At 39.9% G+C, this 17,654-nt stretch overlaps 1 protein-coding gene across 2 annotated transcripts in view; it reads right to left on the bottom strand.

Annotated features, from left to right (window-relative positions):
* The window catches only part of kcnq1.2 (potassium voltage-gated channel, KQT-like subfamily, member 1.2), a 291,548-nt gene that overhangs the window by 263,432 nt on the left and 10,462 nt on the right, over positions 1 to 17,654 (bottom strand). For both annotated transcript variants that reach the window (XM_041796564.1, XM_041796565.1), the window contains exon 4: positions 594 to 684. In XM_041796564.1, coding sequence (XP_041652498.1) covers positions 594 to 684 — 91 coding nt within the window. The remainder of the gene's footprint in view (positions 1 to 593; positions 685 to 17,654) is intronic.

Raw genomic sequence — 17,654 nt, 5'->3', positions numbered from 1 at the left:
CTCTTCTCTGGCCCAGGCCAGGCATCTGCACTTTGAACACAGTTTAACACCAGGTCAAGGGGAAGGCTAAATACTGGAGTGCTTGTCTATTTTTCACTTGAACCAGATGCAGCAGGAACAAACATCTTACCTGCTAAAGGTGTGTTTTAATCCATAATTCACTTGTCTAGCCCTGGATGATTTATAGAGGCAGACCGGGGCTGTCTCTATACAAGCAGAAACAGTTTCACCATTGAAGACTTTTTGATAGTTGAGTACTTGAACTGCTCATCATAAAAAACTTTGACTCTGCTAAGATGGTTATATTCATTCTAACGCAGCTTGTATGCTAAATTTTATCAACTATTTTTTTCTGACTGTAATATTTATTTTGTTGCATATGTTTAAATCAGACCTTATCTTTTCAGTTGGTCATCTTGCTACGATGGTCTGGCCTTAATCTGTGTGAGTTATGTTTGTTAGAAACTTTTTCAGTGTTGTTTTTATCATAACTGCTCAACACACAATCGGCAGAACTGTTTAATTGTTATAACCCCATTTGAGAGACAAATGTAGTCTAAGTTTTACATTTTGTGCACCAACAAAGAACTCACCATCCAGAAGAGGGTCCCTGTGGCGAAGTCTGCATATTGCTCTATAGTGGAAAGCACACTGAAGATCAGACACACCAGGACCATGACGAAGCTGCAGGGACATAAAAAACACGTTTTATATTCACGTATATCAGTAAAACATACAAGTTCCAGCACTTAAAAGAGTGTCCTTTTTTTCCCTGTACTTTTGACTTTAAATCATTATTACACTACATATGACCTTTACTGAAGAGCTTTACTCTCTGAGGACTTTTAAAAGACCATCTCAAACTCTAAAGCTTTTATTTTATGTACATTTAACTATGAATGGCCCCAAAGTATGTCAATAAAAAACATAAAAAAGGGGCTACACAACTATAACAATGACAATAATCCTGATCATTCTGATTGATATTAAGAAAATGCTCATTATAATTACTCACTGATTTTGCATCTGCACTACTATGCAAAATGTTTAGGCATGTTTGGTCCAAAAATTGAGGCTGAATTAAGGCGTGTAATGCGGAATCCTGCCTGAGACAAAACAAATTGACAAACTAACAAAACCCCGGTCATGCTCTGGATGTCCTAACATATAACCAGGGGCATGGGGAAAAATCTGTTTAAATGATTAAGTCCACACCTTAATCAGAGCAGAGTAAGGGGTGGATGTGGCAAGTAAGCACGGCCTAGGGAACAGTCTGGGAGGGTAGTAAAGCTGCCAGAAGCCCCTGGTTTTGCTGTTGGTGTCCCAAAGGTCTGAAAAACACTGGTGGTCACCAGCTGATCATAAGGGATGAAAAGATCCAGACAAAAGACATGCTGTTGAGCTTGCTGAATGGCTCACATGTGTGAACCCCCCCTCCAGTCATAGGTTATGGCACACTGGGCAACATGCCTAAAACCTATGCACATGACTGTATAGCATCTGCATTTATCAAATCTAAACATTCTTAACACTTTATCATTCTTAACACTTGCAGAAGCAAGAATCAGATGAGGCACTGAGGGGCAGACACAACCTTGTAAAAAATTTTGCAAGTTAATTTGCCATGCTCTGCTCCATATGATGATCAGCTTTTCCTTTTTCTGTTAACCAACAGCTGGCTTTCTGTCATCTTCTTTTGCTCTCACCTTTCAAACTAACTCTTCACTGAAATTAAAGTGAGAGCTGAACTGGTGGGAGGAGAAGAGGACAAGCTGTGCTGTAAAGAAAAGAAGGGTTTGCTCCATTTACCACACATGAAGAAATCCATGGTTAAAATTAGCTCAACATGGCAAGTGATTGCACTGATGTCAATCATTTTTCTCTCTAATAACATCACAACATTTTGAAATATTGCTTTACTTTTGTCACAACTCCACACCATTAGAAAATAAAGAAACGCATAAATACTAGGGCAGGGCAATTAATTGCAAATTACACTAAATCGCAATATGGCCTGCTGCAATTTTCAAATTGCAGAAAGTGCAATATTTCCTTAACTTCAGATGTGTCAAAATAAAAAATAAGTTTAATACATTTTTTTGCAGCACATATTTTTGTTTTAAGTCTGAGTCTGTGACATTTTTTAAATAGTTTACAAAAATCATACTTTTCCAGTTTATGTGATTTTCTTAATCAAAAAAACAATAACAAAAAAATAGCTTTTATCTCTAGTTTGATTTATCTTATATTGCCCTAGTTATAATATAGAATAATTTATTGCTTGTTTTTGTTGAACAATACATAAGATGAGGAACCTAAAAAAAATGCATATTAAATCAAAATCGCAATATTCCAAAAAAAAAAAAAAAACCTGCAATTGGATCATTTTCACAAATTGTTCAGCCCTAATAATCGCCATAGAAAATGTAAATATTTGTTTTTTTCAATCATATAAGATTATCTTTAAGCTAACTGGACTTAATCATGAGGAGTAAAACTGTTTTTGTACAGATATAGATGCCCCTACAGAAAAAAAAACATCAGATTACAAACCTACTTAATCTAAGAACTTCAGTCATTTACTAGAAAGTCTGAATACAAAGATGTCGTGGCACACTCTCTCTGTTTTCCTTTTTGTCATCAGTCTGCTTGTATTAACACCTGACAGGATGTTTCCACGTCTCCTAGCAGCAGTGAAACATTCCGACAAGACCGTCCATCTGTCAGTGTAAATACAGTCTACAAACACCGCCAGTGAGGGGGATATCTACTACCAGGACACTTAAATGTAGGTGGAGGAGGAGTAAAAGGCTTGATGGATACACAGGGTTAAAGTGAGAGTGATCCAAAAGAGCAAAGGTGATGGAGGGTACTACTGCAACTAATTTCTCTTCTCATTTTTAATCCATTTACAGAGTACTTTTTCAACAAATTTATTCTTCACTGCAAAAACTGGAGTGTTGAATTCTAATGATAAGGTTTGAAGTGTTGATTTAAACTCCCAAAGTGTAATTTTAACTCCTTTGTGAGTTAAATGGCCTTCGGTGTTAGAGATTTTCCACAGTCAGTGTCAAGGGTTTTCTAAGGGTAAAAGAAACGCAGCTAGTCTTGCCATGCTAATTCTGTTAAACAAGAAGACTGGACATCCCTCGCCTAGCAAAGGGTGGAGTGCTGACTTTCAACCCAGCAAATATTCTAGCTCTGTGTCTGTCACTTTGCCTGATGTTTGTCATAAGACACCTGACTCTGCAACAGGTGTTCAATATGAGGTAGCGATTTTTATAAATTATGAAAATTGCATTGCTGTGTCAATAATTAAAGCAATAAATACCACAAATTAAAAATTTTAAATGAAAGGAAATAACACAATATTGTGCTGAAAGTACACTTAAATGTGTAAAATAACACTATGAGTGTTAAAATATTAACACGTTCTAAAATGTTAATTTAACTCGGGACCAGTGAGAATTATATAAACTCAGAAAAAGTGTTCGATATCACACTATGAGAGTTAAATTAACACTGATGATTTTGCTGTGTTGGAAGCAATCCATCTTTAATTGAGAGTTTAATGTAAATAGTTGCATTGAGAGGGGATATACCCTTAAGATGAGTTTATATTGGTCTCAGAGGTCGCCAAAACATGCCTATGAAGTTTGTTGCTGAAAAAATGAATGATGAATGTGTACTATATTCTATGCAATGTATGTATGAAACAGTCATTCTGTCAGGTTAAAAACTACACTACTAGTTAATTTAGAGGCACTGACAGTGATGAAGAAGGCAAAAGGCAAAGTTACTAAACTATAAAAGCCTGGCATTTAGATGCCAACTCCCAGAGAGTGAAGGGGGAGTGGAAGGTCGAGAAGAAGGGTAAGGGTGGTTCTTGAGCTTAGACTTGTACCACCAAAGTGTGTTGAATTTTTTCTTGAGTCACAGTGGATGTTTGTGCACAGTCTGAAAAAAATTGTAACGGGATGAACACAAGGCCAAATGACCTTGACTTCTGACCTATAACCTGCAAAATCTAATCAGTTCCTCCTTGAATTTTATTGAAATTTTAAGGTTAACCCTTAAAAGCATTCATAAGATGTTGTGCTCACAAGCAGCAGATGAACACGAAGTCCAGTAACTTTGGCCTTGACATTTGAAATCAAACTCAATACAACCTGCCAGACAGTGAAAGTATAGTAGTGGGTGAAGAAGAAGGGCAGGGCTAGGGTGATCTTTGGATCTTGTACCACCAACATGTATTCAGTTCATACTTAAATCAGAGTGAACATTTGTGCAAAGTTGGAAGAAAACTCCTCAAAGCATTCAAGAGCATGAGCCCAAGTAGCCTTGACTTTTGATTGGCAAAATCCAATTAGTTCCTCCTTATGTGTGAGTGGTCATTTGTGCATAGTTTAAATAAAATCCTTAAAAGTGTTCTTGATATATTACACTCACACACAAGGGGATGAACATAATCTTAAACCCTGACCTTCAAAATATAATCTGTTCAACCACAAATCAAAGTAGACATCTGTGCAAAGTTTAAAGAAATTCCCTTCAAGTCTTTTATGTTGAGATATGGCATTGCCAGGCCCGAAACGTTATGCCTCCAGCCTCACTGGTACAGAAACATAGATATCTGTAAAAGTTGGAGTAGTTCAAACAATCTGAGGGAAGACTGAATTTAAATAAACAAGAAAAATCACAAATATCTTACTCATGATGGGCCAGAATACATGATAAATTGCAGGCTTGAATTGTAATGATTTAAGGACTAAGCATGTCCTTATTAACTCACTATATTTCTCACAGACTGTATTCTCTATTTTCAATATCTGCCGAGGCACATGAGGGGCACTGCGCCATCATTTCTGACCCTGCAGGATTAAGAGCCAGGCCCCCCTCTGTGCATTTTCACCCTCCCAGAAATAATCCTTGGAGCACATCTTTTAAGAGCTGTTACATGACATACCATGAGCGTTTGCATGCACCGTCCTCATGATGGAGTGCACATTAAAAACACACGGTGGTGGATGCATTATGATGCTGTGTGCTACAGGCGGTGGGATTACATGCCATGTCCTGGAAGGGTTATGTAAGTGTCTGTTGTTTACTATCATTCATGTAACATACAAGATAATGCAGAGCGTACGTATGTGATCCAACACAAAAACTAAGACATGCACGGGTTGCATTCATAAGTCTACCATATGTCGTGTGAGCTTTACGTAAAGATTGTGTAGATTTAGGGTCTCTAGATGGTAGTATGGGACAAAGACGGTTCACTGAGGTTAAGAAGTACTCCACCTTACACACAGGCTGTGACATATTGGCCAGATGGGACAGGGACTTCACTCCACAAGGAGGATTACTGTTCAGCAGCACAAAAACACTTCCTCGTTCTCCATTCCTGGGATTCTGTTGAAAGCACCAACTCTAAGAAAAATGATTTCAGAGCACTCAGTGAAGCTCATCACTGAGACAGAAAAGCTTGGGCACAGTGTCTAAAACCACAGTATCCTGATGATGCACTTTTGGTTTGGTTTTTTTGTAATACCACAGAAGAGGACAGCATGTCTTGGGATGATCATCCAGCCGCAGCTTTGGATGCCAGAGTGGCACTTTAGCTGAACAAGTCCTCCATGCATTGACCTCCACGTAAGAAACCAGCAAAATCAGAGCCAATCCATCCCTCTGAATGGACGATGCCATTAAAAGTAAATGGTTCAGCAGCACCTAGCGTGGCACAATGATAAAAATGGGAACAGATCAGATCACTCAAACTAGAATCTCTCATAATAACAAAGCTGTATCATTGCTGACTTAAAGGGAGTCATACATTGATACTATAGATGGACGGAGAAGCTGCCACCTAGGAGGGAAGCTGCAATAGTTACAGCTTCCCCTGCTAACCGTAAGTATAATAGATTACAAAGCATCCTCCTCCATATTAACAGATAGGATATGGGTTAAACTTCAAAGTTAAAACACGAGTCAATTTTTTTTTCTCAGGTCAACCTGGGCTCTAGTTAAGCCTGTTGCTCTGTTCCTGCATGCTATACTCCATTCTCTCTCTTAACAGTTTCTTATTCTATAGCCACTGTCCTGTCAGAATTAAGGCATAAAAATGCAGCCACAGGCCAAAGATGGCATCAGTTTGTGCTCTAAAACACTGCCAGGCTTCCCAGCAGTGGTATTACCATCCTTTGAGGAAGGTTAAGAAGGGCTAGGTTAAGATAAGGGCAAGTAAGACTCATTCAAATCCCATTTCTGTTTCACTGAAATGAGATCGTCTTATTAGGATGAGCATTACTATGATGTCATAGTCATGCAGGCCACCGACAGGGTCATGTAGTCTGTGATTTTCCTTTTGGTGAATGAGATGTTGGCATTTTTAAAAATTTGTTTTAGAATGGTGAAATATCCATGAGGTTTCTCATACTGGATGAATGTCTGAATTCAGGTTACTAAGTACAGGAACAGGGCTGCAATTTCAATAATAATGTACTTAAAAATGTACAAGTGTATGATGTATGGAATCAACAGTGTGCTGAAATTAGGGTTGTTCTGGGGTCATCATAATGATCAGCATCAGATACATACCATGCATTAGGACATTTTCACATTAGGCATAATTGTTTCTTTCTGTCCCCGAGCACATATGCATGTAGTTAGTTTTAAATCCACCAAGGAGAAGAAAGAAGAAGAGCAAATCATTGGAACCACTCAGGCTGACACTTTTTTCTAACTCTGTGAACAGTAAAGTCGATCCTGTCAGCTAATATGGACATTTTTATTATACTTAAGATGCCAACGGCCACCTCTTCTTATGTCTTCATCTACTGTGCTGTTAAGAGGATAAAACAGACTGATGCTGTGTGGATACAGCAGTGCCTCTGGAGTCATAAGAACCTCTCCATGCAGGATCTTCTAGAGGCCTGCTGCTGTGTCTAAAGCTGTATTTCAGCCCCCCTTTACCAGTGCCCACAGGGAGAAACAATTGCAGAAGGCTCTGGATGGTTGGTGGATGGCCACCATAATCCAACAAGGTTGCAACGTCAGCCAGGAGGTGGTGGAGTGATGTTTAGGGCTGAAATCATAGGAAGTTGGTAGGCCCCTTGAAGGTGCCTGATGGTGTCAAAACAACCTCATCAAATTATGTGGAGTTCCTAGCTGCACATTTCCTGCTATGGTATAAAAAGAAGAACCGCGTCTTCTGGAGCTAAATCATTTTCATGCAAGACACTCACCATCCCATGCTGCAAAAAATCCCACTGAGGCCTTGGCTGCTATGGGCATAAAGGAAAAACAAATATGGTGGGGCCATCATGCCCTGACCTCAACCCTATTGAGAACCTGTGGAGCATCCTTAAAAGGAAGCTCTATGAGGGTGGATGGCAGTTTACCTCAAAGCAGCAGCTCTGGGAGGCCATTCTGGCATCCTCAAAGGAAATAGAGGTAGAAACTTTACATGGACTTACAAGTTCACTGGTTGTTAAGGCGATGTCAAAGAAGGGCTCCAATGCTGACATGGAACTTGATCTGAAAAGATGTTTTTGAGGAATGAAAATCCTATTGACCGCCAATTACATAGACTAATTAGGAAAAATGAACCAAACCGGTAAATGCATAATAATTTTGAACACAGTGTAATAATTATACATCATGACACTGGGTCAGCTGAAGAATATAAAAAGACTCTTTTCACAACTGTGCGACTATATTCCAATATCAGCTTTTTGAGATGACAAATTCCTTTTTAATACGTTGCTCTTATGTCATGTCATAAACGCAATCCTGAAGAATCTTGAAGAAGTGATGCAGGGAAATCTATTGAGAATCCTGTATTTCTAAAATCAGGATACTGATACAGTATTTGGCCCACCTGATGTGATAACACAATTCAGGACAACGACACACTGCCATATTGATATTTGTCTAAAGACCCCTAGAGGGCAAAACAACCTGATAAATAAAGCAGGTTTGAGCTTAACTATCAGTTTGAGCTGAATGTATAATGGCATCAAAGTTTGCGTCCCATTTCGGTTAAAACGTGGTTGTAATATTTCAAGGCGCTCAACTTTGTCTGGCTGTGTACACATGGCTAGAGAGAGTGATTTAGCATTTTTCATAATGTCATATCCTAAATCTTTTTGCAATGACACCACAGGGAGATGTTTTAGCAGTGCACAGGACTGGGTCACTCACAACCATTAGCCAACCTTATTTAGCCAGCCCAAAACCCCTGGGATCTGATTAAAACATAACAGCTGGGGCTTTAGTGAGTATTACTGACTGCAGATCCGTTCAGCTTCACTAAAATAAGTACAGCGTGTAGCCTCACCAAACCCTCCCAGTCAGCTGGGAAATAAGGTAATATCTGTTTGGACTGAACAAACATCAGGGGTGGTATTTGAAGCTTGGATGTCAAGAAAAGGACATCTCATCATTTACTCCATTTGATATGCAAACATATGCAAAAACATGCTTCAAAATCCAGAGTTATGAGAGTGAGAATTCTCACAAGAGAGAGGTTTGTCTGATAGGAACTTTTTGGCCTGTTAATTACTGGGCTTCATTAAGATGCATTCACTTCATTTGTCCAGAAGGTCCATACCCAGCGAGTCTGCAGCTACAACTTTTTTACTAAAGTTTAAAACTGAGAGAAAATAAACATAGTTATGACCACTGTCTGTTATGGCTACCATGAGCAAACTCAAAGGCATGTGTTTGAGTTGTACAGTTTTACTCCATTAAGCAAAACTGCTTAAGCTCTGTCAGGTTGCACAGGGATCAGGTGGGAACAGCCTTTTCTAATCCAGCCACAAATCCTCTATTGAATTGAGGTCTGGGCTTTGACTCGGCCACTGCAGAACATACACCTTGTTTTTAAACCATTTCTGTTTAGCTTTAGTAGTATGCCTTAGTCATTGTCTTGCTTGAAAGCCTTCCAGGGCCGGCTGCCAAGAAGCATCCCCACAGCATGATGCTGCAACAACTGTGCTTCACTGTGGGGATGGTGTGTTTGGTGTCTGCAATACTGATGGCCAAATAGCACCATTTTGGTCTCATCAGACAAAGAACTTTCTTCCATTTGGCAATGGAGTCTCCAACATGCCTTTTGGTTGAGATTTCATCTGAGTTCTCTCCAACAGTGGCTTCCTCTTTGTCAATCTCTCATAAAGCTTTGACTGGCAATAGATGTGTACACAGTCTCTCCCATCTCAGCTGCCGAAGCTTGTAACTCAGAGTAATCATAGGTGTCTTGGTGTCCTCTCTCATTCGTCTCCTTCTTGCATGGTCACCCAGTTTGTGAGGACAGCCTGATCTAGGCAGATTTAAACGTGTCATATTCCTTCCATTTCTTGATGATGCATTTTGCTGAACTCCAGGGGTGTTCACTGCCTTGGATTTTTTTATCCATCTCCTTACTTAAATTTTCAATAACTTTGTATCTCAGTTGCTTGAAGTGTTCTTTTGTCTTCATGGTGTGATGGTAGCCAAAAATACTGATTATCCAGTGTTCGGACCTTGCAGACACAGGTGTCTTTAGACTGCAATTATTAAGACACATCCACTGTACTCAGGTGCTCTCCATTTCACTTATTCTGAGACTTTTAGTAACAGTTGGCTGGGCATCTGGGCAGTGCAAACTGTGTTTTTTAATGAAGTAAGAAATTAGCTATGTAGATGAAATAGTTTTGAGCCTAGCTATGAACTAGTTCATTTGTTCTGTAAAACTGTTGCATTTTATAATGGAACTGAATGGGAATTCCTTGGGTTTGGAGCTGGCCTCAAGTGGACACTTGAAGAACTGCCGCCATTTTTCAAGCAATCATAATTTGTGACAAACAGCAACTAGAAGCCTTCCAACTGGTTTGGTTTTTAAGAAAGATAGTAAGGAGATCTATGTCTGTATTTTCCAAGAGCAATCATTATTATCTAAAGATGGATGTGAATTAAAGTTAATGTAACTTAGAATAGGAAAATCCCACTCCACTCCATAAACCTCCTCCCAGCCTTCTTACCTGGACCCACACACTAAACAGTGCTCCTCAAACCAGGATAGTGTATCAAACAACTCTTTGAAACCTGAAAGGCCTCTCTTCAAACAATCAAAGCAAAAACCCTCCACCATCAAACAATGGAGACACAGGCAACATCACCAGCACATGTTTAAAACAACCAGGCATCAAATGGTCATTAGCATGCTAATTAACAGCATTCAGACAACAGTGTTAGCCATGTCTGGCACCTAGCCCCTTTACTCTTCTATAAAATGATGCTCATTTTAGTGAACTTAAGGCTACACTCTTGTGTTTTGTAAAAAATCAATTACACCATACTGATATAAGCATTCATAATTTCCATATGACTATTGTCTTTTTTTACATGATTTACTATTTAGTAAAAAATTGTTGGGGTGATTCAAAAATTGTATCCCGCTGTAGTCAATCATGTTGTCCAGTGGAACAACCTTCCACTCTGTTGTTTTTCAAAGTAGGGGTCCTGTCCTTCTAATGGGTTCACAGGGGCGACCAGCACAGTTGCAGAAATTTTGAGAAAATGGGGGAGAAAATGGAACATTTTTAATCAAAAAACATAAAATCTGTAACATGTGTCAACCAAGTGCATGAGCAGGAAACTGTTTTTTGGAATCCCCAAAGGGAAAAAAGCTTAAACTTTCATCCTTATTTCCGTTTCATTTAGTAAAGTCCTCAATGTGCAGTTTCTGTACTGCTGTTTCAGTTTTTTAGCTCTATCTTTTAGTTCTATCATTGCAGCTTTGAAAATCCCCCAGAATCAGTCTTTATATTGGTAAACATTCTGTTGTTAATTGAAACTCAGTACAGTATTGATTTTTGAAAAACACAACACTATTTGTCTCCTAATTTTATTCTATAATCCAAGCAATATCATGTATTGACATTATTTTTGCCAATACAAGGTTCAATTATTTTTACTGTTGTTATTATACATTTTGAAGCACTGAGTCAGATCTAAATATGAATTGACATTTTTGGAGTGCTGGACAGCCAGGCAGTTATAATGACACCTCATGCAGAGGCTATTGTCCATGAAGCAGAAACTTCACCTCATGCCATCCCCTATTCTCTCATCCCTGTTTCCAACAGGATCCCTTGTCCTCGTTAATAAAAGGCATAAAAGTCCCCAGACACATCCAAAGAAACTTCAAAAACTCTGCACCACTTCCAATGTCTGAATACACTTTAGATCTGTTCAATATGAGTGGGCTGATTTAACTTCTAAAGTGTTTGCATATTCATAAAACACTGAGTTTTTTACTTTTACTTTTCTTAGACTGCTCATTGGACATGACAAGGAAAAAAGCTGTGACCTTAAAAAGAACAAACATCAAGCCAAGAGCACACAAAGTGCCCAGGGCATCACTGCTAGCGAGTGTGGTCAGAGCAGCCCTGCACAGCCCTCTATACTGACCACCCCCCACCACCACCACCACCACCGCCACCCTCCCTCTCTCCCTGTCCCTTCCATGGAGGAGCTTAGGGTGGATTACACCACATCAGCCACAGCCACAAACATAGATATTCCAGCCTGGTTAAGCTATCAACTTGTCTGCCAAATACTTGGAAAAAAAGATGTAAATCTCCTCATCGGCTGGTGGGAAGGATGAACAAAGACGAAAAGGTGGGAAGGGTAGATGACATAATAGAAGTAGGTTCATTCATAACCAAGTAATTCAGATTCAGTATCAACAGCATTCAGAGCTACAGGGAAACACTCTGAGCTTCTTTGTCAAAATTAACATATGGAGTATTCATGATACATTTTAAAAGGCCAAGGAGTGTAAATGTCTATAGAAACAGAAAACAACACTAGGGAAAGCAAATTGATGCTTGGTTGCACAATCTTCTGGTCTGAGAGTCAGGTGAATTAAGTTCAAAATGTTAAGATTTGCAAGAGTTTTTGTAAGGTGGGAAGGAATGAATGTGTATCTATTTTGGAGTTATTTAAGTTTAAGAACATGGTCAATATTTCAGTGGGGACAGCAAAATGTGTGCAGCCCTTAAGACCAAGACAAATGCTGTGTTTCCACCACTCCAGTTTGGTTCAGCATCGTTTGGCAAGGTCTTCACCACAAATGTCCACTTAGTGATGGAATTCTAGCTCTATTCTTCATCAAGTCAGAAAAAGGGGGAAATAACGGAGAATGACAAATACGAAGGGAGTCACAGGTGTAACTTAAACTTGGGCATCTCCATATTTGAGCACCATCTAAACACCTGGCCATCAGTGCCTCATTCTGGCTCTTAACACAAACATCCGGTTCGGCTCAGAAATAGAAGACAGTCTTTTAGCTCCCACACAGCGCTACATTTTGTACCATTTTGGATTTTTTAATGTTGTTAAACGACAGTAAAAACGGAAAAAAGGAACTAGCTCCCACCTTTCACATAAAAGTCTGTTTCAAGTCAAGTTTTGGGCAGTGGAGGTTTCCCATCATGCATTTGATGGGTTGTTTAGATGTGTTTAAGATGTTTTAGATACATTTATAGGTGTCGTGCGTTGTACAGGGACCATTGTTGGGATTCCTTTGCTCATGATTTTGTGAATTATTGGTGTTTCTATGTTAAACACTTCTGCACCATGAGTGAAGTTTTCCACCGAGTTAGTCAACTCCTGACTGTGGAGGGGGTTGGCCTACGTTAGAGAAGACAATCCTTCCGACTGGAAGGAGACCTTTTGGAAGACCCAGAATGCAGTGGAAGGATTATATATCCGGTCTGGTCTGGGAATGCCTCCGGATTCCCCAGAAAGAATTGGAAAGTGTCACTGGGAAGAGGGATGTTTGGGTTGACCACAAGGGCCTGGTCCCGGTGGAAGAAGACGGATGGATGGTTTGGTTTAAGGAACGAAAACGTCTGAAATGAAACCCTGAATCATAGTTTTTTGATAGCTTTTAACCAACAACCTGGTCACTTTTACACAATCTTTGGGTCAAAAACATAACCAAACTCACCGGGTCAATCCCATTACCCAACCGCACTGAGTTGGCATAACTCAGGGTTGCGTCGGTCTCTATGGGACCCAGCGCTGATTTATAACCCAAATTGGTTTGTTTTTAACACAGCACTTTTAAGAGTGTATTGAATCATATGTAGCTCTGGGCTGAGCCCAATATTTACCAATTGGCCTATAATACTGGCTGATATGGCAAATATCACTGATGTACATCTGTTTCTTTCAGTCATGCTTATGTGTTTTTGCTTAGTTGCACATTAGATCAAGAAGTGATGCTTCATAACAAAATTTCAGGGCCAGGACCAAAACTCAGCCACGCCTCTTCCTGTTTTTCCATCAATTCAAACCGGACCATCTCCTCCACTTTCATTCTCCTATTCTGCAAACCTCCCTCCAACCCCTTTTCTCAATTTTTTTCTTTTCCTCTATCCATAGGACCTTAAAGGGGGTGCCAAAGAGCTACAGCAGCCCCCCTAAACCTTCCCAAACTGATCTCAGCAACGCCTTACATCAACCTCTCTGAAGAGTCGTTCCAATATCTAATAAATGATTAATTGTCAAATCTGGTTGATGGTACAGTCCTTGTTAGTGAAGCAGTGTTCTGAGTACATTTGCACAGTAACATCTGTGACTTTTGGGCATAGTCTACATAGAAAGGTCTATTTTCATTCCAGATCAGAAATTCTCCATATATGAGGGCACCAGTGTTGGTAAAGCAGGTACCCACATAGAGTCTACATTTTTCCTGGCGTATGCTTGATGCATGTTTTCCCTCACTCTCTCCCCCCATTTTTCCTGTTTGTCTTCAGCTGTCCTGTCTAATAAAGGCCAAAGCCCAAAATAACCTGCAGATGAAAAAGATGCAGATGTTCTCATACGATTTTTTTTATGTCTTGATACCTGCTCTCTGGACCATTAAGGCAAACAGAGTCTACCCTCTGTGTCAGTGCACAGAGGGTATACAGAGGGCAGCTACATGTTGCTACATATAAGCTGAACTAACGCTTGGTGTAGCTCTGCTCACATTACCTGTAGCTGAGCTTTGTCCATCAAAAAAAAAAAAAAAAAATCAGAGAAAGTCCTTTTTTAACATGAAGATGATTTTCTTTGGAAACCTTGTTATGAGTTGTCATTGTTTTCTATTGCTGACCCTTTGTTTGGAATCAGATCTTCACTATTTCACTGCTGGGGGGGTTAGGGGCTTTATTACAATGCGACTTGGCCAAACTGCTCTGTTGATGGCAGAGGTCAGAGGAGAATGACCAGACTGATTTGAGCTGATAGAAAGTTACAACTTGTTACAACAAAGTCTGCAAAAGAGCATCACTGCATGAACATCATGTTGAACGTTGAGACAGATGGGCTACAATGCAGAAGATGATTCTGCCTCCTGCCGAGAGAACAGGAAAGAAAAACAGGCTAACAACAGGAAACTCTCGCTACAGTTAACACCAAAATTGAACAATAGATGTTTAGGAAAACACTGCATGGTCCCAATTTCTGCTGAGATATTCAAATAATAGGGTCAGGACAGGCACATTCAAAGTAGCACAAATCACTTTTCCATTCATTCTGATGATCGGTTTGAACTTCAGCAGATCGTATTGACCATATCCAGGTGCCTGCATGCATTGGTTGCTGCTATGTAATTGGGTGATTAGATATTTGTGTTAGTGAGCAGCTGAGCATGGATACCATTAAAGTAATTGATGAGTATACAGCAGCAAGAAAAAGTATATGAACCCTTAGGAAATATATCGTTTTCTGCATTAATTGAGCCTCAAATGGGATCTGATCTGCATCTAAGTGACAAGTATAGACAAACACAATGTTCTTCAGCTAATACAACACAAACAATTATGATATTTAAAGACTTTATTAAACATAGCCATTAAACATTCATACTACTCCTGGAAAAAGTAAGTGAACACTGGATTTAATAACTTTTTGAATCTCCTTTGGCAGCAATAACCTCAACAAAGTGTTAACAGTAGCAGCTGATCAGACATCAGAGGTTTAGAAGGAATGTTGGACCTCTTCCATACAGAACTACTACATCTCACCGGTCTTCTTAGCCTATCTGGTGTGAACCGAGGTAATTCCAACTTCCTTTGTGCTTCAGCTGGCAGCCACCCTGACATTATCCTGTAGAATACCTTGATATACTTAAGAATAGGGCTGGGCAATATATATCAAGTATACTCGATGTATCCCAGCTTTTGCCACCCACAATATATAAAATGACTATATCGCAAATATCCGAGTATAAATTATGTAGAAGTTTTGAGCTGTCAGTGCGCATTTCTCGCTGGAGTTTTGCTTCTCCCACTGTCCCTGAACGCATCTCTCACGGCAGAGAGCTCACTCTCTCTCCTGCGCCAATCCAGAAAACTCCTCTGCAAATGCACATCAGCGGCGAGAAGCATGGAAAGAGGAAGGTAAACAGAGCAGCATGGCTAGTTAGCAGGGATTTAGCTGACTTTAGAGACAGAAACAGCGCTGGATCTGCAGCGTTGAGCAGTCTTTCAACTTTGAAAAGGAAGAAGTGGAACTCACGTGGTAATCATTAAAATACGCCACTAGATGACTCCAAGACAATGGCGGCAGTATCACAACGTGTCGCTGAAGACATGAGCCCAGTGTTGTTGAAAAGACACTTAACCCACAATGGGAGGTTTGCCTGGGCGCGAGCATTTTGCGGAAAAGTCCCTGCCAGAGTCGTACAGGTCAGAGAGAATGCAGACATACACTGCATCTCCACAGCAACGGAGACTTATCTCAGCCTTACAGTTCAAAACACTGACAACGAGTAGTTAAAATGTTCCTGCCTCCAGACAGCTTTTTCCCCCATGATCACACAGGGGAGCTTCTTGAATAAGATCTAAAGACGCTCTTGTGTCATAAACTTGTCAGAAACTGATGGTGCTGAGAGGCCATTTCAAAATGTCGTGATATATAATGTGTATCAGGCTATACCAAATATATATCGGAATATCAATTTTAGGCCAAATCGCCCAGCCTTACTCAGGAATTCATTTTCCCTGTGATGATGGCAAGCCGCCCCAAATCATGGTGCTCCCTCCACCATTGGTATGATGTTCTAATGTTGAAATATGGTTCCATTTTTACACCATATGAAGTGCTTCATGTTCTTCCAAAACAATTCAACCCTTGTTTCATGAGTCCAAAAATACATTTTTCCACTAGCATTGTGGCTTGTGTCAAAGTGCTTTTGGCAAACTTCAGGTGTGCACTGATGTTTTAGTGGAAAGCAGCAGCTTTTTCCGTGGTGTCCTGCCACAGACACCATGCCTGTTCAATCTTTTGCACATGGTAGACTCATGAATAGAGATGATGACTTGCTCCAATGATTCCCGTTAAGCCTTAAGCTGTTACTCTAAGGTTCTGTTTTGCCTCTCTGAGCATTCTGCGTTCTGCCCTTAGGGTCAGCTTCCCTGGGTGCCAACTTCTAGGGAGAGTAGCCACAGCATTGTATCGTCTCCATTTGTGGGCAGTTTGTTTAACGGTGGACTGTTGAATATCTAAAGTCTTTGAGATGACTTTGGAACCCCGTCCAGTCTTATGCAATTCAACGATTCTTGATCGAAATGACTTCTGAGATCTCTTATTGTCAGGCAGGATTCACATCAGCAGATTCTTTGTGTGAGGAGCAAACTTAACAAGTTGTTTGTGTTGTATTAGGTCAAGCATCATTGTATTTGTCTATATTTGTGATGCATACCAGATCTCATCTCATGACCAATCAATGCAGACAACTGGATATTTCAAAAAGTTCACACGCTTTTTTCTTGCCACTGTATGTCTGCATTCTTCCTGGAGTGGTATCAATTTTTCAATATCAACACATAAAATTGCATGATGAATTTTATTGTAGTTGAGTTTGTGGGCTGCATGCAAGTTTGTAAGAACTACATTTTGTCCTTCAAATGTATCAAGGTTGAAATGAAAATAACATTTCATTGCTCTTATCTTTGTTTTCTGGTTTATTATTACAAGACTGCCTCGATTGTACAAGTCTTCCCAAAAAGGACAAATACAGCAACAGAAAATATTCCCTGGTGCTTTTAAACTTCCTGCTGAGAGATGTGAGTGACCCCAACAGTTCACTTCTTCCAGTCAGTAATCTCCTGTAAGCAGATATCCAACAGGAGGTTTCCTTTCTGTGCTTTCCACGGGATTCACTACAGCCATTTCATAATCTGTCCTGATATGAAAACACACGACAGAACTAAAGATTCCCGATAACATCTGGCCAGCTGCATTTTCACAAGGATAAACGCGTGCAGTGACTCCTCCAGTGCAAACTGCTTGTGGCATCAGGGGACAAAATTTAAAGGGAAAAATAATTTAATTTTTTTTTTTATGTTCAAAACTGTCTGCTGATTCCTCTTTTCAACAGTTTTATTTCAAACTTTATTATCTGAACTGTATCTTGCAACTTATCCAGCATTTTCACACACTGTCAGAAAGACCTGTTGGATGAGAGCTTAAGCTGCATCTACTCGCAGTCTGAGAAGGGCATTTAGGAGCAAACAGACTCGCATGTTCATCCCTTTTAGTTATGTAAAAGACTCAGAGGGAGAGGCCCATCATGAAGGGGATCACTGCCCCAGGTTCTCTGTGTGCCTGTGAGT

Source organism: Cheilinus undulatus, linkage group 9, assembly GCF_018320785.1.
Source record: "Cheilinus undulatus linkage group 9, ASM1832078v1, whole genome shotgun sequence".
Lineage (NCBI taxonomy): Eukaryota > Metazoa > Chordata > Actinopteri > Labriformes > Labridae > Cheilinus > Cheilinus undulatus.
This window is presented reverse-complemented; position numbering and strand designations above follow the sequence as displayed.